At 43.5% G+C, this 21,185-nt stretch overlaps 1 protein-coding gene across 1 annotated transcript; it reads right to left on the reverse strand.

Annotated features, from left to right (window-relative positions):
- Window positions 1-8,534: 8,534 nt before the first annotated feature.
- On the reverse strand, window positions 8,535-20,195 carry TBC1D7 (TBC1 domain family member 7). The gene is made up of 9 exons (XM_063130369.1): window positions 20,109-20,195; window positions 18,599-18,694; window positions 17,907-18,026; window positions 17,094-17,174; window positions 15,569-15,756; window positions 11,757-11,891; window positions 10,995-11,140; window positions 10,448-10,577; window positions 8,535-8,716 (listed from the first exon to the last, which is right to left on the reverse strand). The coding sequence occupies exons 3-9, from the start codon at window positions 18,016-18,018 to the stop codon at window positions 8,630-8,632; spliced, it is 879 nt and encodes a 292-aa protein (XP_062986439.1). The 5' UTR covers window positions 18,019-18,026; window positions 18,599-18,694; window positions 20,109-20,195; the 3' UTR covers window positions 8,535-8,629.
- Between the last annotated feature and the right edge of the window lie 990 nt (window positions 20,196-21,185).

The raw sequence follows: 21,185 nt of genomic DNA on the forward strand, positions 1-21,185 counted from the left end.
CAAAAAAGCAATTTTTGAAATGATTACAGATACAGGGATTATTCGGTAACGCGCTTACCTTTTACAAACAGAACAAGTCAAGCTGCCTTTTTTGCCCTGCTTGGTACTTCGTGCTCTCACTTGCACTTGCGTAGAAGTTGGATGGCACAGCAGCTCTGCTGGCATGGCATGGCGTGCCAACTTTATGCAGGCACTGCCACTTCTGTTCTGTGCAAGGCAGAGAGCTCGAGATAACTGTAGGGCTGGGGGGGTTTCTCTGTATGCGAGGTATGTGTTTGGGGGGTTGTTTGGTTTTTTTAAGAGCAGGGATTTGTTATGTAGAACACTACCTGGTGTAAATAGCAAAATACGCTGTTAGGAACAGCTCAGCATGATCCTGAGAACCAAAGCATTTGGCAAAAAGCTAGCGGTGGGGTTGTTTTTTGGTTTTGTCTTTAAGGTATTGGCTCTTTTCTTAACAGGATAACCCTTGCACGCTGGAAAGCACTGTGGACCCAGTCTGTCAAAGCACTTTGCTAGGCCGATGAGCGTCAATAGGGTTACTCGATTCAAATTAAGCATATTTGAATTTGCTTCTTGGCCTGAAAACTTGTCCTCTTTCATCAGCTGAGCCCTTTGCTACATTCATCCCAAGCAAACAATTATGGACACAGTGACTTCATTTCTTAAGCTTCTTCATGGGTGTGAGAAGGTAGGGTTGGAACCAGACTTAGTCATATTTAGAACATAAGTTACTGGGATAGAGAGTTGTGTCTAATGTGATTCCACCACTTGAAGGGAGACTGCTGGCAGAACCAATTTCCGCCCACCTGCCCCCCCTCACACATTTGCCCTGAAAGGATGAGGAACCGCCAGAGCAGATTTGTGGGGTAGGGGGAGGCTGAAGGGAGGAGGAGAGGACTGGGAAGACCCCTGGTAAGCGATTTTTGCTTTCATGGCAATGTCATGACTAACAAGTCCCATTCATTTCAGTGGGTCTACTTGAAGTATAACTAAGTCTAGATCCAACCCACAATAGTGATAATGGCTATTCAGTTGTTTTGGAAAGTTTCTTACAGGAAAGCATTGCTTTTCTTTTAGAGCAGAACAACTGTCAAATTGTATTCCCTCCTCATCCTACAAAAATTCTCACCGTTGTCAAGCTGTGTTAGATCCAAGACCACCTAGGTTAAGAGTAGCCTCTCTGTTCTTCACCCAGAGTAAAATAAAATGGCCTCTTCTGCTGATGTGTGTGTTCATTCTGAGCACACGTGCAGAAAGGTGAGATGATGGGTCCAAGATTAGGTATTAGGTCCTGGCAAGCCTAGCAAACTTTGTTTCTAAATTAAGGGGCACAGACAGTGGAAATAAAAGGATTGTCTCCATTATTGGTCAGTCCAGTCAGAGGGTGGAGAAATAGCTGGGCACACTGCACTTACTGCAGGAGCAAGGAGGGCAGGGTAGGCTGAAACTCTTGATCTTTTGTCCAGTTGGCAGTGCCCACATCTCATACTCTGAGAACTATGTCTTAAAGTAGCCAGTTCTGCTCAGATTTCCTAGCACTGTAATGCAGTTTCAAGTTCATCCTGAAGATGCTATTTAGAGCTCCTGCTTTGACTTGCCTACAGCTGCCAAAAGAAAATAGTGGGAATCTCAGGTGGATTTCTGAACAGCTTTTACATGTTACAGATATTCAGTACCCTATATTTTTCAACAGTTGTGGGGTAGCATGTCAAAGCCTTTTATCCAGGTGAGTTTGTGGGTCTTTTGTCTTCAGTGAAGCAAAGAACAATGCTTAGCGCCATTTTTGAGGATCTAGGAAGCATTTTCTCCTGCATGTTCCAGGGACACCAAAGTATTGATGTGCTGATTTATCTCCCATGTATCCCCCCCCAAATATAAATGACTGCTACTACTAGAAACTATGCTCATAGAACATTTCCTTCTACCAGTAGCAGCAGTAAAGCAAGCTTTTCCAACCTGATGCCCTCAATGCATGTAGACTACAATTCCCATAATCCCCCAGCCAGCGAATTCTGGGAGTTGTAATCCAACCCATCTCTAGGGCACCCAGTTGAGGAAGGCTGCAGAAAAATATAAACCTTGTACGAGGAAGTGTGCAATTAACAGTTCACTTCATTTTAGGGCTATTCGTTGTTAAAAGAGAGAACCTACAGTTCTCAGCCCGTGAACCCTAGAGGAATCATCATGAGAGAGAATTGTTTAATGGGAAGGAATTTTTTAAAGTGTCACCAGTTATTCTGCTTTACTGGAGACAGTGATGCATTTAAGATTATTTCTGCCAAGATTAATTTCCAAGTGGGATAGGCTATCAGCGAACGGCCCAGCTCTCATTTCAGTTCTCCATTTTCGATTTTGAAATCCATGCTGTTCGGGAGCGTTTTTGCAATATAATTTTTGTATCATTTCAAGACATGGGGCTCAGTCCATGTGCAAACAAGCACTACCCACAACTAGTACTAATGTCATACTTCATTGCAGATGCCCACTTTTGCCCTACAAGATGGCAATAAAGTGGTCTGGGAGGAGTTACCCACACTACGTTGCCATTGTGCCCATTGGTACATTTGGAAATAGTTCTGTGGGTCCACTCTGCCACCCCAGATAGGCTTCCTTTACTGAATGCAATGGGATTGCGTGGATTTTCTTGCACAAAAGGAGTGATGAATTTGCTCTTGTTTTTGGCACACAGATAATGTGTGCAAAACACCTGTTCCAAATGCTCCGCGTCCCTTCCATGCACAGAAGCAAATCACTGTATTCGAGCAAAATTTGGTACCTACTTCCGAAGGGAATACACAAACGAAAATTTATTTCCCCTCTGATTATTCCAGTAAAGCCCTTGCATCAAAAATGGCTTACTTTTCAAGCTGCACGACGCGTGTTCTCCCCAGAGCACAACCACTCAGCGAAATGCCAGGCTATTCCTTCTGCACAAGGATCAGATTGCTGGAAACTTTAAGGGCACTCCACTCGGAAAGCTTAGCTGAAACCTACGGTGATGGGCATATGCACACTTTACCATTGGCCCGTTCCACTTCATTTCAACCCACTTGTGTCGGAGACCTTTCATTTATTTGACAAAAGGAGAAAAAAACCCTCCTTTCTCTCATAGGCAGTGAACGTTTGCATTTATTCAAATATGCCTCTATTATTCACATGCAGATGAAGGTTATCCTGTGCACAGACACAGACACACCTGCCGTTTCCTTTCTTGTGCAGACAAAACACTTCCTACCCCCCACCCACCCCTCAATATCAGTGAAAGGGTCATGATGAAAAAGGGCAAACAGGGTTGCAAATGATTCCCTTCTCCAACCTGTTTATCCAGCTTCGTTGTTGTGTGAACAGAATAGCAAGAGCAAGGGCGGGTGTGGGCTGCTCATCTCTGCATTTCAGTTCTTTTGGAACCAGCGCATTCTCCAGTTACTCTCCAAGTCAAGTGTATGTACATAGTTTTGTCTTTGTATAGGAGTGAATGTGGTGACAGTCAAGCCTGTGATCTTCCAGTATTGTAATTTAACAGATTATGGCTGTATGAAAAAACATAAACAAAATGTAAATACCTAGAGGAAACGCTAAAACGGACTCTCTACATCCTAGGGTTTTGTACATATTGAAACTGCATGGTATTTAAATTGTCTCGGATGTATGCAGTTTCTTTAAAAAAAAAATCATTTTAAAAGAAAAAAAATGTTCTGGTCTTATTATTTTTTTCCTGTCTTCTGTCAATCCCGACAGTGCTGCAATCAAATGATAGGCTGCAGGCAGGTGATGTCCTGATCTAGACAGCAAAAGGATGCTGGGGGGGAAAGCCCTGAGGGACCATCCCAGCATCCTGCAGAATTTACTCCTATCAAGCATAGTAAACATAGCCACGAAGACAAGATAACCTGAAAGTGTAAATCAGCATCACTGAGCGACTTCTTTGGGACTTTTTGACTTGTTGAAATATGATGGTGAGCTGCTCATCTGTTGAGGCTAAAGAGGAGTTGGGAAAGGTCAAAGCAGCTTCACTCCTCAAGACGTAGGCGTAAATGTTTGCCATCAAACCATCATTTCTGAATAAAAATTCCCTTGTTGCACGTTGCTAACATCTCCTTTGAGAAAGAGAGGGGCAGGGCTCTTTGGAAATCATACCATCGAATCTGGATGTGTTTCCTCCTCATACTAGAATGCCATTGCCTACATTGCAGCAATTCATACATTGCTAACTGATTGCGCGTAAACCTAAAGCGATGTCTTCAACTATAGCAGGGAACCCATAGTGTGTGTGTGTGTGTGTGTGTGAGAGAGAGAGAGAGAGAGAGAGAGAGAGAAGCAGAAGCTATTTTTTGGATGTGTGCATGAGTGTGATATTTTAGACAAATTCCAGTTCCAGAGCACAGCTGTCACCCTAAGCAAGTGCTTCCATTGCTTGTAGTGTAATCATCCCCAACTATTGATGATCCCATTACATCAGTACCTGATGGGCTACAAGTCTTCACTCACCTGCCTATGTGTTTTGGGTGGCTTACTAATTTTAAATGGCATTTCCACTGTTTTTCCCTTTTTCACATGCTCAGCTACACACCTGCGGAGTGAGTTGGGGGAGCAGGAGGGTGCTGTTGCACTCATGTCCTGATTTGTGGGTTTCCCCTTGGAAGCTGGTCAGCCACTGTGTGAACAGAATGCTGGACCAAATGGACCCTTGGTCCAATCCAGCATGGTTCTTCTTATGAGCGAGAGTGCACATCCATTCCTTTGGAGGAGGGGTAGACAACCTGCTGCTCTCTAAATACTTTTCTATTTCAACTGCCACCAGCCCAAGTCAGCACTGCTAATGGTCAGGGATGCTGGGAGTTGTAGCCCAAAACATCTGGAGCACATCAGGATGCCCACCCCTGCTTTGAAGCAAAAGAATGAAAAAACAAAATGGCAACTTAAATTCAAACTGTCAACTTAAATGTAAGGGGATGACTATGGGCAAGAAATCCTAACTTTACCCCTACATAGATGGGATCCAAATTGGCAGCAACTAGTCAGCAACGGGATCTTAGGTTTTGGTGGCAAGCACAGTCAATGCAGGCAAGTTCCATGCTAAAGATTATTAGGAAAGTGACTGGAAATAAAACACCCAATATTCCATAAATATACCAGTGGATTTTGCTCCATGAAGTACCATGTAGTTTTTGGTAACCCCATCTCAAAAAAGATAACCCAGAATTACAAAAGTACCAGAGACATTAAGCCTATGTACAGCAGTTGCTAGGGAACATGGATGGGAGGGTGCTGTGGCACTCGTGTCTTGCTTGTGAGTTCCTGGTCAGCAGCTAATCCAGCATTCTAATCCAGAATGCTGGATTAGATGAATCCTTGGTCTGTTCCAGCAGGAGTCTTCCGTTCTGCCGATGCTAAGAGATCAGTCATTCACAACCCAGGAAACGGCATGTGTGTATATAAAGGACCTGTGTGTTCATTGCAGGCTTATGGAACCATCAGGACCATAAGTTAACTTTGGCAAGTGTAGCTTTCCCTTTTCTGGCCATAGCTAGACGGGGCTTTATCCCAGGGTGATCCCTGGGATCGTCCCTGTGCGTCCACAAGATGTACAGAGGATCCTGGGATCAGGGAGGGATGATCCCTCCCTTGCTCCGGGATCTCGCCCTCCCCTTTGGCCCGTTTTTCCACGGTCTCGGGTGCCACGGGTTGACCCGGCTCCACGCGATTCCTCGCGAGGAGCCGGGAGGAGCACTGCGCCCATCGGGGGGAGCGTGGAAACTAATTTAAATTTTAAAAAACACTTACTTTATGCGCATGAGCATTCATGCACTGCTGGCCCTTTAATAAATTAAAAAATGGTGGGTGCGACGCCTCTCCTTCTGAGGTTGTCACATGTAAATAGAGGAGGGATCTTGTGTTAAACACAATGTGAGATCTTCCCTCCTCCATCACAGGCTAACAGGTAGGGTGGAAGAATCTCTCTGTGTTTTTAAATGGTGCCAATGTATGGTGGTAATTCTAGCCAATCTTTTATAAGGAAATATCCGTCACTAACTTTTGGGATTAAGCGATGCCCTTTTACAAATGCCTTCCTATAGCCTTTTTTTTTCCCCATTCCCTTCCATCTTTCGGAAATATCTTTTGCGATTTCAGTGCATGGTCCCATTTTCCAAACACGAAAATTGCAGTTTATGCATTGATTTTGCACTTGCCGAGGCTCCACCAAAAGCCTCTTTCAGCACTTCTCTGTCTCTCTTGCCATCTCAGCACATAACAGTTATTGATTAAAGGACATGGCACAGAATAACAACAAAAGGAAAGGCTCCTTGCAACCTCATTCTGTAAACGTACAACTGTCGTGAACTTTCCACTGACATTTAAATGGTAGTGTTTGATAGAATCCACCGCTTTAGGGTGGATTCCTGCATTGAGCAGGGGGTTGGATTCAACGGCCTTGTAGGCCCCTTCCAAGTCTGCTATTCTATGATTCTATGCATTGCCCAGAAGCAGTTAATTCATTGATCTGATATTGCTGAGAAGTTCAGTGTAACTAGTTTATCTCATCGCAACAACTTTAAGTTACAACAGTGTGCCACAGAAGGAATATTTTGGGTTGGGTTTTTTTAATTGTCTGGCACCTTAGCTTTAAATAGTGATTCATGCTTGTTGCATTGAGCATTCCTGCACTAATTGGCACTGCTGATGGAAGATGATAAAGTCCCACAAAGTAAACAAAGAAACAAGATATTGATTCTGCCTTAGAAAAGCATTCACTGACCACACGCTCAATGCCACCTTAATCCTAAAATAACCAGTAGTTTAAGCACTGATGGAAAGAGCACCCCAAAACTAGACTCTGACAATTTCAAAATTAAAATAAATGAATAAAGACACAGCTTCCTAATGCTGAAATGCGGGAGAGGACGATATTCTACTGGCGTCATCAAAAATAGGTATCACTGCCACCTTCAGTACACTTCAACTCCCATGGAATAGATTATACAACAAAACTTAAGGAAGGATGGCAGGATTGCATACTAGTTAACATAGCATTATACTATAAGGAACTAGCAATGTTCTGACTGATACCAAAGTGCAGGAGAAGGGAGAAGATCGGGTCTTGACTAAGGTGACAGGTGAATGGGATGGGGAAGATGCTATTTCACACTCAGACAGAGGGTTCTATCCAATGTTAGCCTTATTTACATCCCAGTCATTTTGGTGAGTTTGCTCTAAGAAAGACAACATTGGATACAACGCAGAGGAGCAAGAAAGGCGAGGCTGATTAGAATCATGGACATGTTTCACAGAGGTAGAGCAAAAGAAAGAACAGGGCTGGTTTCGATAAGATTGCATGGCACAAGCCCTTTTCAGACATAGGTGGAAAACTTCAACTTGCAAAGTCTGAAAAGGAAATGGAAGAGGCAAGAAGAAGAATAAAAATGGCATCCGCTGAATGTTTTTTATCCAGTCAGGGATTTATTTAAATCCCACCTTTCTACATCAGTAGGAATGCCCAGGGGAGCCAGCAACAATTTAGAAACAATAAAAATGCAAGGAAGAGCAGCCGGGGGGGGGGGGATCCCACAAAGTAAGACAACCAGGCAAATTAGATGAGACATCACATACCAATCAGGCCAAAGGCCTACCTGGACAAACATATTATTCATCAATGCCAGACCACCATCAGCATCAATACCAGATGGATCTCTCAAAAAGGGATGTTCCCAGCACAGGCCGAGCAACAGAGAATATTGTCAAGCTGGAAAAGGTGCAGAAAAAGGGTGACCCAAATGATGGGGGCCTGGAGCAACTTTCCTGCAAGGAAAAGTTACAATGCCTTTGTTTCTTTGGTTCAGAAAAAAGAGGTGTATAAAATATATATATGGTGTAGCTTCCACCCACACCCTCATAACGAGAGAAGCCAGTATCATCCAGCGAAACTTCCTATCCCCTTCTGTACCTTGGCTGCTCACTCCCATTTGTCTTGTCTTGGTATGCACACAGGACTGAACAGCTGAGATGGGGGGCACTTTGTCAGAGTTGGTTTCGATTCATACCAGTGCGGGTAGGGAAGAGGATCTTTATGCTTGAGGACCAAAAGCCGCTGGAGCCTGGGCTGCCAGTTGCCTATCCCTAATGTCAGCCCTGACTCAGATATAAAAATAGGTTGCTTGATAGAGGTGAAACACAGCTTGCCTAGATGGGCACCTTAGTTAAACCAGAGCTCTCAGATTTAAGCAAACTTCGTGCCAACAGGAGGGGGGGACGGGAACAGTGTGTGAGAGAGTAAGTATATTTTACTTAAGACCAACCAAAAAATCCATTTCAATGAACAAAACCTAACATTCCTTCAAATGCCTTACTTTGGTGCCTTCCATTTTCCAGTTGGCTTCTCCCTGAACCAGTTTTGGAAATAAACTTGGAAACAAATCCAACTGATGTAAGGGATCACAGACATTCAAGTGATTTAAAACCGCCTACATATATTTATGCACTTCAGGCTTTTCAGATGGGGAAGCAACAAATCACAATAAATTACTACTACCATGTCCCCAATCTTTAAATGATTTTAATTAAATACTTTCAGGCGGGAGAAGTTGCACAAAAAAACAAAAAACTGAAATGTCGAGTGGAAAGCATGGTCTCAGACTGAGTGAGCGGGGGTCCCACAATGTTTGTGCCACAGCTCAGTAGCTTTGCTCACAATCGCATCAGTGTTGTCTTGAGGTATCTACAAGGGATAAAAACAGATATTTAGCTTGAGATATTTAGTTGCTTTACAGCACAACCCTATCTGATTAACACTCTACAGAGCCCTCCATCTGTCCTAAGTGCTGTCAGGAACAACAGAGCTGTCTTCACCTGCTTTTCACCATATTTAGCAAGATGGGCCTCTGGGCCCATGTAGGTGACTTAACTCCCAGTGAGCAAGAGGGGAATGGAGAGGCTTGTGGTCCCAAAAGATCCACATCTCTTTCCCCCTCCTGCCCACCATCAGCCCCAACCTTCTTCCTAGATTGTAGAAGCTAATCAGAATGCCCCCTCCCCAAGGTTAGAACTATGTTTATGGCCTCGGGGAGGGGAGAAATTGCCATAGCCTATGGTCCCTGGGATATCTACAAGGGACCATAAGGATGCTCTGACCGTATCTTGGTCTCTTCCCCTATCCATTAATCCTTTTGAGGGAACAGGAGCGACAATGCATATGCAAAGCTCTTCTGCGCATTCATTTCTAGTGAAAGAACAGCTCCTTGTGCACAGACAATCCTCAAGTGAAGGAAGAAGCTGCCCCACACAGGAGGAACAGTGTCCATTAGAGTGCGCCTGAAAATCTAGACTGGGTCATATGTATTCAACCATTCTGCTCTTCCTTTCTTCAGTCCAAGAACAAAAGATGACCTCTTTTTCCCCCAGTCTCAGAGGTGCAGGTGAAAAATGGAGATGGGCGGTGGGGGAGAATGGCCACTAGTACAGATACAATAGGTCAGACTGGTTTTATACAGTACTGTCATCTGAACTTATTTAACCACGTATGATCTAGATATGTAAACATTATGCAAATCCCAGTCAGTCCTGAGAGCTCTTTTAAATACATAAATGCAGCCATGAGTTTTAAACATCTGTGCCCTGGCCTGTTATCAACAAGTCCAGCGGGCTAATACTGTAAGTTAACAATAATATTTGACAATAACAGCTGTTAGGTTTGACAACAATAAATACAATAAAGCAGCCGTGGAACACTAAGACAGCAAAGAAAAATACATATTCAGAAATACATAGGAAGCTGCCTTATGATGATCAGGGGTCTGGAAACAAAGCCCTATGAAGAGAGACTGAAAGAACTGGGCATGTTTAGCCTGGAGAAGAGAAGATTGAGGGGAGACATGATAGCAGTCTTCAAATACTTAAAAGGTTGTCACACAGAGGAGGGCCAGGATCTCTTCTCGATCCTCCCAGAGTGCAGGACACGGAATAACGGGCTCAAGTTAAAGGAAGCCAGATTCCAGCTGGACATCAGGAAAAACTTCCTGACTGTTAGAGCAGTACGACAATGGAATCAGTTACCTAGGGAAGTTGTGGGCTCTCCCACACTAGAGACATTCAAGAGGCAGCTGGACAACCATCTGTCAGGGATGCTTTAGGGTGGATTCCTGCATTGAGCAGAGGGCTGGACTCGATGGCCTTGTAGGCCCCTTCCAACTCTGCTATTCTATGATTCTACTAAGTCAGACCCTTGGTCCATCTAGCCCAGTATTGTCAACACTGACTGGCAGTAGCAGCTCTCCAGGGCTTCAGGTAGGAGTTTTTCCTTGCCCTACCTGGAGATCATAGAATCTCCAGGTAGTACCCTAAAATTGGGCACAACCAGTCTCCCTCTCGCTTTCTAAAAAATATGTTGAACATAACTAACCAAACTGTGCCTTTTAAAAAATTCACCAGTGTGTGTAAAAGGAGTACTTACATTTTGCAAAAACTGTTCAATCTTTTCTGCACTATTCAGGGCCATCAACTTCATTTTAAAGGTTAATAGGATCTCAACAGCAACGAAGACAAGAATTTTGCAAGAGCCACTAATAACCTTGTCCCAAACCCTAGAAAAATCAGTCACAAAGTCATACACCTACATGCCCTTAATTTCATATCTATAATTTATATTCAGAAGCATTTTTCTTTCCTGACTAAAACTGTTATTGCAAAGTGTACATAACTCTCTATATTTAATAACTGACAAGTTTTCAACATATTTGAAGTTGCTGACATGTCAAAACATTCTCATATAACATTCCTGAGTTTAGAGGACAGTACAGATGTCTTGTAGGTAATATGCTTTTAGGAGAACGTTCTCTGGAGTAGTACAGTGAATTTTGGAGGGGGGCATTTATGGCCTTTGGGACTGTAATCTCAAGTCAGCTGTGATCCATGGACATTTTACTCCACCTTAGCTATTTTTCAAGGACACCCAGGACATGACTGATCCAAAGTAGTGAGGGAGGAAAAGATAACCTTGCCTTTGTAAGCTGGATTCAGGTAGACAACCAGCAAAACACCTTCTGAACCAAAGATCATAAGGAAGCTGGCCCACTGCTGAGCATGATTTCAGGTGCATTAGGAGTCTGCTGTCTTCAAGGCTCAGGTACTGTTCCAGAAGTTTTGGCTGCAGCATGAAGGCAAAGAAAAATGATAAAATATACCTAAATAAATAAATAACACTTATAGCCATCAGTATTTATGGCAAAAGATGAACAACAAAAAGTGCATCTTCAAAAATAAATTCAATATGAAACACGAAGAACATGTCCTGAAAAGATCAGATGGGACTGTAAGGGTTGCTAAAAATTTCCATTATTAATTGGCTGTACTGCCAAAACAAGTGTGTGTGTATTTTACATATTTATAGATTGATTTGATTTATACCCTGCTTTTCCACCAAGAAAATGGCACTCAAGAAGTAAAAACCAACCAACCACCATTTAGTTAAAATAATAATAAAAGAATGACATTAAAAACACAGTTAAAAAACTCAACAATAACAGAATAACGCAGCCCCCAAACAAAAAGAGCAGCTTGTGCCAAAGGCCTGCTTGAACAAAAACATTTGTCTGCTAGCAGAATGACAACAGAGAGTGGGAGCCAACCTAGCCTCCTTTGGCAGAGAGTTCCACAGCCTAGGAGCAGCCACCGAGAAGGCCCTCTCTTGTGCTGCCACCATATATATACATGTGTGAGTGTGTGTTTATCTACACACTATAGATGTAGATACATATTCTTACCAGCTGTGGTAATGAATCCTTGTACTTATTCAACTGGTTCACAAAACTACTGACGAGCCAATAGCAGTCAATATTATCTTCCACCATTTCCTCCATAGCTTTAGCAACAGCAAGGAATATCTCGTCTTCATCTCCCTGGAAAGCAAAGCAGGCATAACATGGAATTATTCAGAAGCATCACACACCTTTTCCCTTCAGTCCTGTGATGTGACAATAGATCAGTTGTTCTCAACCTTTTTTGCTCCATTCCCCCCTTTCACCATTGTTCAGAATATAATTCCCCCCTTCCCAAGATAGTCTAACTCAAAAGGTGCATTCCAAATAATATGCATATAATATTGAAAATCTTTTATTTTTTCTATATTAGTCCCATTTAAATGGGCAAGGCAAAGCATGGCCCCTTTTACATTCTCAGCTCCCATGCTTTGCATTGCCCCTTTAAATGGGAAGCTTGAAACTTCTAGAATTGCGAGGGAGGGAGAGAAAAAGAGAGCAAAGGCCTGGCTTTTGCAAACGACATGACACTTTTCTGGGACATTTTTAATAACGTGTAGGAAGACATAATCTACAGGACATCATACTTTGCTGAATAGTGGTCCCAATTCCCCTCCCTGGAACCCTAAAATTCCCCCCGGGGGGGGGGAATTCCCCCCTTGTTGAGAACTCATGCAATAGATAGTAGCTTGTCTCCTTCATAGGAAGATTTGTAATCAAGCTCACAGCAATAACCACACAACTTTCTTTTATGCTAGAGTCCCAATTACACTTTTTTTCAGGGAGTTTTGCTGAAAGGGGTTTGCTTTATATTCAAAGTCACCACAGTGAAGGATTCAGCAAATGGGGCAGAAAGAGGACTGGAAAGAGTCTTTTGCAGTATCAAACCAGCCTTTCCTAACCTTTTAAGGCAGAGAAGACAATGGGCCCCTAGACACCTCCCTTGGTGCCCACTATGACACCCTCCTCTTCCCAATTTTCATTTAATTTTTTTTTAATATATTTTATTGCTGTCAGCCAGGATTGCTTCAGTGAAATGGGAGCTTCTAGCCACTGCCATCTTCATTTCCCATGAATGCCTCTGAGCAGCTGATCAATCCTTTGTGACTAGCCATGCCCACTCATGGCAGCCATTTTATGGTTGGGCCCACTGCCCAGGACAGTTTCTCAAATTTCCAGATGTGTCCATGAGCTCCAAAGGTTGACGCCCCCTGCTTTAAGGCATCTGCTTCTTTTGGGGGCTGGGAGGGTACAGGAGTTGCTATATATGGCAGAATGGGGAAAGCACACTGAACAGACAAGGAAGGAGGGCTTTTAAGGCCTCCCTGGAGGTTAGACCACATTTGCTTCATTGGGGAGTGGGGGGAGATAAACCACAGTGTGTCATGTCAGTGCTGGTTGCAAAATAGAGACGCTGCGTAAAAGTTCGTTCTAGTACGCTGTGTACCATCGTATAGTACTTCATATGCTCCAGCTCCAGGACAAGTCAGCTTTAGGGTTGGGGTTGACCGCACATCAGGGTTCATCCCATTGGACTAGAAGCTGATAGATATTGCTCTTACACACTTGCATACTGTGTGCTCTATAAGGGGAAAGTTTCCACAACCTCTGAAATGGAGAAAAATATATATCCTTCCCTCCCATCCGCCCGGATCCCCAGATTTAAAGAAAAATGTTCCTACAACTTGTATCTGCGCATTTCCAGCTAATGCATTACTCAGCTCGTGTGAAGTGACCACTCTCGGGAATGAAAGAGTTGCCTAAAGGTGAGCCATCCCTTGGAGATCCCATATTTCCTGCCCCCTGAGAAAAGACCCCCCCTCTCAAAAAAACACAAAAAACTTGACAACTGAATTCAAACTCAAAAATAAAATAAAAATCCTATCAAATAAGGGGAAATACAAGAGGACAATTTCTGAAATGCCGTGCAAGCTGTATACCTAGCCTAGAAATCCATGCTCTCGTGGGAAGAAAAGCCATACAAGCTGAGAATTTTGCACTTGAGAAGCAGGTCTACATGCAAACACAAGATCAACTGAACTTTAACAAAGACAAGCAAGGACCTGCACCAAAATGTTGCAGTGCAGAGTGCATGTCTATGCCAGATTCCAGCCAGCCATGCCCTTTTCCAGGACACTCCATTCCAGTTCCCCTGCCTTTCCATTCCCACACCCCAATAGTCAATCAGCATTTCATAACAACTGAGCATATTCAGTCCTCATTGGAGTGTTTTGGGGTTTCACACACACACACACACACTTTTAAGTTTGTTTTTCTAAAGTTTTCTTCTACTTTTTCACAACTTGGGACTCCCCAAAGCCTGCCAATATCGCCCTCTTGTGCACGGATGGCACCATTTTGTCTTCATGGAGGTTGGCTCTTGGAAAATGAGTTTGGAATTAATATATTCTTGCAGGGATGGGTACCTTGTGCCCTCCAGATGATTTGGCCTACAAATACTATCATCCATCATTGGTTATGATGACTAGGGCTGGCAGGTGTTGCAGGCCAAAACATTTGGAGGGCCACAAGTTGCCCACCCCTAGAACAGAGGATGTTGAGAAATGTGGTTAGCACCTAATGGAATTAGGTGTTAGCTGGTTTGCTTTCTAAACTGTCTAAGCTGAGAACCAGAAAATCCCCAGGTCAAATCTCACTTTTGCCATGAACTTCCTAGGTGACCTTTGACAAGCCACCACTTCTCAGTCTTGCCTCTTCCCCCAACCCCTTGTAGTGTGGAGATAAGAGTATTGGCCTACCTTACATGGTTGTTGTAAGGATAACAAAATGCTACACATATATTATCAACCATGCAAAACAATCCTATATAAGTATAGATAGAATTGCAGCCTTGATCACTCTTTAAATGCTATTATTATATGTTAAAAAAGCAGTATGTGTTGCAGTAGGCTGTTGTGCTCCATCCATTTCTTTTAATGGGATGCACACTGGAGTTCCGCACTAGCCCCATTAAAATGAATGGAAGAACCATGAAAGCAATGATGGGATTAACAGCCAAAATATGTCATTATAATATTTTTATATACTTAGAAAGCATTCAGACTCACCATCACCAGTGCTCTCTGCAATTGCAGTTTTAAGTTGTAGAAAGACTTTTCTGTCTATGACAACCTTGTGACTTGGATAAGAAAAGCAACTTCTGTATAATACCTAGGAGTAAGTGATGCTCTGTTCCCCCCCCCCCCCATTGCTGGGTTACGATCTTTCATTTTCTTGAAGGAGAAAGACCAGATTGGCAGCATTCTACAGCCCTATTCTGCCATTCAAACCTCGGAAGGGTGCAGAAGTGGGGTCGGGCACTCTGGCCCCGCCCCCTCGACCCCCCCCCACCTTGGTCTGCAGCAGAAATGGACCCATGGTTCAAGTTTCCGATTGTGCAGAGCTTTGTAACCACGTTGACTTGAATGTGTTACATTTCCACTGCAGAACTTCCCCAGTAACACGAGGTGGTCATGAGTAGAGGAGGACTGGGCCTCCCCACTCCCCTCCATGCTTACAGGACAGAATAGGACTTAGGTCTTCGCATTTTCTGGGCAACCCAATTGTATTCTCACCTGCAGCTGCGAAGCTTCTCCTTGCAGCATCAGTGACAGTCCATGCAAGGCAAGCTGGGCACCTCTGCCCCATTTGCCAATAACTACAAGGGCAGACAGAATGGGAAACCTCAAGGTGGGCTGCATTTCCTGTTGCCACTTCCCCCTTACACTTTCCCGTCATTATTCAGCAGACTTCTAGATGGAAAAGATCTGGATTTGTTTACCAAAGTCTTGCTGAGAGCAAGATTAAACATGACTGACCAAAGGGAAAGATGGCTTTCGAGGCAGCTTTCCTGACTCCAACTGATAGATCCGGAGGAAAACTTCCACCTGCGGAGTAGAATCCTTGATAAAGCGAATTACTTGAAGAGCATGGTACACATCCCTATACTGCTCCTTCCGGTACTTCATCACAAATACGTGAGATTCATGGTGAGGAGGAAGAATTCCTTTGAAAGAAAAGAGGGAGGGGGAGAGAGAGAGATTTAAGTTCACTTGCTGTGCTGGTGAAAAGCCTCCTACTGAAGCTTTCTCTTTTTGATCAACCACACAGCATAGCCTTAAGAAACAGTGATGCACTGAAACAACACATGGCAGGGCTGCACCAAATAGCCCCACCCCTGATTTCGCACATGCCAGCTTGCCCCGCCCCGACATCTGCAGGTACAACATCTGTAGTGAGGAGGTGGGCGTGCACAGTTTCCGCACTGCTGTACATGCAGACCTCAGGAGGGCAGGGCAAGCTGGAACGCACAATGTCAGGGGTGGGGCTACTTGGGGTGGCCCCACTCACGTGTTGATTCAGCCTAGGAGCTGAACCTTATGAACAGGACGTATGTCTATATGTTTATGTAAAGAGAGTAGGGCTTGAGTGACTCAGGGGATTAGAACTGTAGTTCTACAATAGATAGATACAGCTCAAAACTCCCTGATTACTAATGGAGTCTGAAGGTTGACTATTATAAACACAGACAACATGCTAAGCCATGGTTAGGCTGCTAACCCTTTTGCAGCAAATGGTGAGTGAGCATGTTTAAACCTTATTTATGTAGCTACCATGGTTAGGAAGAGTTCACGTAACACGCTAAGTCATGGTTCACATGACACACTAAGCCATAATGTTTAGCTCAAAATGCTTAACCACTGTGGCTTAGCATGTTGTCTGAACAGGGTCATAATTAACATTTAATTAACATGCCTAGCAACATGGTTTTAATGAACCAGACCATCAGTATGTTTAGCCCACTATTGTCTATCCTGGCTGCTGGTAGCTCTCTAAAAAGTTTCAGGCAGATGTCTTTCCCAGTCCTACCTCCCAAGATTTCTTGAACTAGAGATCTCAGGGATTGAAACGAGGATGTTCAGCATGCAAAGCATGTGCTCTAATGAAGAAGGATGGCTCCTCCCCTAAAAAACTGCAATTCCAGGACAATCCAAGATAACCCAAAATAGAATGCAAGCCATTGGAAGTTCACCTTCACAAGCCAGATAGTACTCAGTTATGTTTATTAACATCAGCTCCTGATATGTTCATTGTCTGGGTCAGCCTTCCCCAACCTGATGCTTCCCAGATGTGTTAGATTGCAACTCCCATAATTCCCAGGAGTTGCAGTCCAGGACTTCTGGAAGACACTACGTTTGGGAAGGCTGGTCTGGGTGCACCTGGAAAGGAAGGCAGCAGAGGCTCTGCTCCAATAGTCTATAGGGGTCCTACAACAACGAGCACCTGCCCAAAGCTACCCCTATCATTTATAATCAAGAGCTTGGTCTTCACAGTTCAACCTACCTAGAAGCACCTTCCACACCAGGGTCCGATACATAGATGGCAGAGGAAACCTTTGACTAAATGTGCAAAGCTTCTCAATATCTGTGAACAAAGTTTTAAAAACAAGGACTATTTTAAAACATGAACAAGGTTATGAAGCATCTCTATCCCTAACGGTGATACCAGGGCTCTGGTACACAACTTTTGCATAAACACAACTTTTGCATAAAGGCACAATACTCACAACAGTCCTAGAAGGTAAGAATTTCAACTTTTCATAGTTAACAAAACTGAAATACTGAAGGAAGTGTAAAATTAAATTTTAATTTAATCAAAACAACATATTTATTTGTTGTTAGAAGGAAAGACCATCTTTAGCATTTTTGGTTTATTTTCTAGTACAGGAACTTGCCAAAACCAAAATAGATTTTAAATTATTATTATTATTATTATTATTATTATTATTATTATTATTATTATTATTATTTCTTACCCGCCTCTCCCTCTGGATTGAGGCGGGGAACAACATAAAATGCAAAAATGTTATAAAATACATAAAACGGATTAAAACATATAAAACTAATACACTGTTAAAATAACAGCCAGACTTCTTAAAATAGCCCTTAACATCATATAAAAATTGCTCCCAATAATTAATCAACTAAGGGGGCAATCCTATGCATGTTTAGGCAGGAAAAATTCTAGAGCACCCCTCATTCCTCAGCCAGAGCAATCTTATGGCCACCAGGTAGCATCTCCATGGCCAAAGGATGCTATAGACTTAAGTGAGCCAAAACAGATGGACCATTTTACCGCACATCCCGCCAAACATACCCAACCGATCATCTTTCAGAAGGATTTCCAGTGACTTTTTCTCTTCAACGCCACGAAATCCTACTTTTTCATAATAAACAGATCGGAAATTTCTCTGAGGGTCCTCAGCCATGATTCATTCTGGAAGGGAAATGGAATTTTAAAAACTATCAATCATGGTTAATTACAAAAGAGCACCATGACTACGAGGGAGTCCTCCAACAAAATCTTGCTGTGTAAAATGTGCCAGTTCTGGGTTCCACCGGCCTTACCCTCTTCCACGATATTTTACTCCATTCCTTCCTTCCCCCTATTTTCCAGCCCCCCCCCCCAAAAAAAACATACTCAGTCCTCATTGATCCGTTCTGGATGTTTCCCCCTTCCTGTAGTTTTTTTTCCATTATACTTCTGCAAACTTTGGAGTTACCTCAAGCCTGACAATACCTCCCTCTTGTATGAAGATGGTGCCATTGTGGCTATGTAAGGATTGAAAACTGAGTTCATTGTTAGTATATATAAGTGGAATCTGCAACAAAATGTTGCAGTATTCAGTCTTCTCCTGGTCATTGTTCCAGACAGTCAGTCAGACAGTCGTCTTCTATAATACTCCATTCCATCCCACCCCTACAAAAATTAATCAGCATTTTGTGACTACTCAGCACACTTCATCCACATTGTTGTTTTCCCCTAAATATTTTTGTACTTCTGCATACCTCAGGTTCCCTGAAGTCAGCTGGGACCTCCCCTCTTGCATGGGAGGTGCCGTGGCACTGTTTTAGCTACATAAGCAAGAGCACTCAACCTGAATACTGGAAATAAAGGATTGATGATCAACATATGCCATCAACTATAAAACCATCAATGTAGTTCACAACACCTTAGTGCTTTATTTCTTCATTCCTCTACCAAGAGACAACTGCTGCAATTTTATCTCTAGCTGGCTGCAAACAAGCAGCAAGAAAATAATTAATGGAACAGACTATTTATAAAGAGAGTGGCCAGGTTCGGACGACACGCTAATCAACTGCTGTTTTCTATTTTGTTCCTATTACAACCTACCCACCCACCCCCATTGATTAGCGTGTCGTCCGAACCCGGCCAGTGTGTTTTACAACACTTTCAAACCTCTCACCTCGGTAGGTAAGGCAAACATGACAAAACATGACAGATGTGTTCCACTGATTATCTGAGGTCTATCAATCATCAGTTAGCTAGCCATTGAAGGTTGTTGTAATTTTCTCCCAAAAGGTGAGAGAAGGCTAACATAGAACTTGATTGAAAATGTTAGGTGCACAGCATGACAATTCTCACTGTAAATCAGCCTTCCCCAAATGGACATGCTGGCTGGGAATGATGAGACTTGTAGTCCAACACATCTAGCAGGCGCTAAGCTGGGGGTGGCTGCTGTAAATTATTTGACAGAACAAATAATTTACAGCTTTTGTTTAAAGCTAAAAACTCCCAGCGCAGTAGTCGGTTGCAGCAAAAACAACAGAGACTTGTAGCACCTTAAAAGATGGATACATTGGTCTTGGCATAAGCTTTCGTGGACTAGAGTCCACTTTACTCTAGTCCAAGAAAACGTATGCCAAAATAAATGTGTTTGCCTTTTAAGGTGCCACAAGACTCCTTGCTGCCTTTGAAGCTAAAAGTTATTTTATTTTCATTTTTACTCATAGGCCATATCTTTTCGGAAAGTACCTTATCTCAAATTGTAGAATTAAAATAGTTGAATGTTTTGTTGCTTATGGAAAAATAATGCAGAGTCCTCTGACACCTTAAGGCTGAAATCCTATAGATACATTTCTGAGTAAGTCCCACTGAATTCAACAGAGCTTATTTCTGAGTAGATATGTATAGGATTGCACTGTAAATCTGTTACAATTTATAGTGGCATAAGTACTCAGAGGCAAGGGTTTACTTGCTCAGATGCATGAAACTTTGCATTTGAATTTGTCTATGTGAGTGGTTAACACAACAATTAAATATGCATTTTCAACAAAACATATTAAAGTCTAACACAAATGGTTATTTCTACACACTGCATAAGGCTAGCCAGCTTATCTCATAAGAGATGTTAAGGCTACAATCCTATAACACACTGCTTAGGGAGAGTAAGCCCGAATGAACAGAGCAGGATTTACTTTTAAGTAAACATGCATAAGCTTGCTCTGCAAGACACACTTTAGCTAGTACCCATCAACGTTACTGCTTCCCCCTTACCTCAACCTACAATATAGCTAATTTTCAAAACTCTCAAATAAAGAAAGTGAGATAGCAAACCCTTTCAGATCTTTTGTTACAGGATGGAATAACAAGAATGAAAATAGGATGCTGTTCAGAGGACAAGAAGGTGACTGTGAAAGGATGACTTTGCAACCAATGGAAATTTTGGTTGTAACATAGTATATGAGCGTAACGCCAGAGTATGTATTGAAAACGTAGTTGTCTGGACAATATAGTTAATGAGGAGAAGGAATGATGGTCCGGGGTCAAGGGTGCTGGGAAAATGTGACTGACTAGAGAGTTGATGAATCAACAGGCCACTGCAGGAAGGGCTTAGGGGTAAAACCTATAGCAGCCTTCCCCAGCTGTACCCTCCAGATGTATAGGTTTCCAACTTCCAGGTAGCTGGGGGATGCTGGGAGTTGGAGTCCAACACATACGTAGTACAACACATGCTGGCTAGCTTACAAAGCAGGTGGCTGAAAGGCAAACGGAAAACAAAAACGCAAGGAGAATAGCAAAAGCGCAAGCTTGCTTACAGCAGGAAGCACAACGAGGTGCAAGGGAATGGCGGATGATGAAGACAGACGAGAGAGTGACTGGAGCTAGGGGGAGCTGGGGGTGGAGGCGGCGCCCGAGGGTCGTCAGAGAAGCAGCCGCGACGAAGGAAGCGGCCAAAGGAACAAGGGGAGGGAAGAGAGAGCACTGAGGAGGCATCTAGTCCCTCCCGCCAACCTGCCTGCACAGAACAGCCGAGCTCGGGTGGGCCGCCGCGACCGGGAAAGCAGCGCGAGCTCAGCACAAACAAACTCCGCCCGGCTTGGTCCGCGCAGACGCTGGCCCGCCCCGCTGGTAGGAGGAGCAGGCAGGCAGGAGAACGCTTCGGCTGCCTGGAAAGGCCTGGGCTTGCCTTCCCCGGCCTGGTGCCCTCCTGCATGGCTGGGGGATGCTGGGGGTTGTAGTCCAACAGCTCTGGAGGGCACCACGCTTGGGCAGGCTGCCCTAGGGCCTGGCGTCGCCCGCCTCTCTTCCGCGCTGCCCTGCTCTCCTCGCATGTGAGCGACGGTGATTTCG

Source organism: Elgaria multicarinata, chromosome 7 (assembly GCF_023053635.1).
Source record: "Elgaria multicarinata webbii isolate HBS135686 ecotype San Diego chromosome 7, rElgMul1.1.pri, whole genome shotgun sequence".
NCBI classification, from domain to species: domain Eukaryota; kingdom Metazoa; phylum Chordata; class Lepidosauria; order Squamata; family Anguidae; genus Elgaria; species Elgaria multicarinata.

What these genes read in the sequence shown, in the direction of transcription:
- TBC1D7 (XM_063130369.1), bottom strand. Translation starts at nt 18,018, where the DNA reads ATGGCTGAGGACCCTCAGAGAAATTTCCGATCTGTTTATTATGAAAAA. An exon ending in GGTGTGGAAGGTGCTTCTAG is followed by an intron (nt 15,757 to 17,093) that starts GTAGGTTGAACT and finishes TTTCTTTCAAAG; the next exon opens with GAATTCTTCCTCCTCACCAT. An exon ending in GAAAGCCATCTTTCCCTTTG is followed by an intron (nt 11,892 to 15,568) that starts GTCAGTCATGTT and finishes TTTGCTTTCCAG; the next exon opens with GGAGATGAAGACGAGATATT.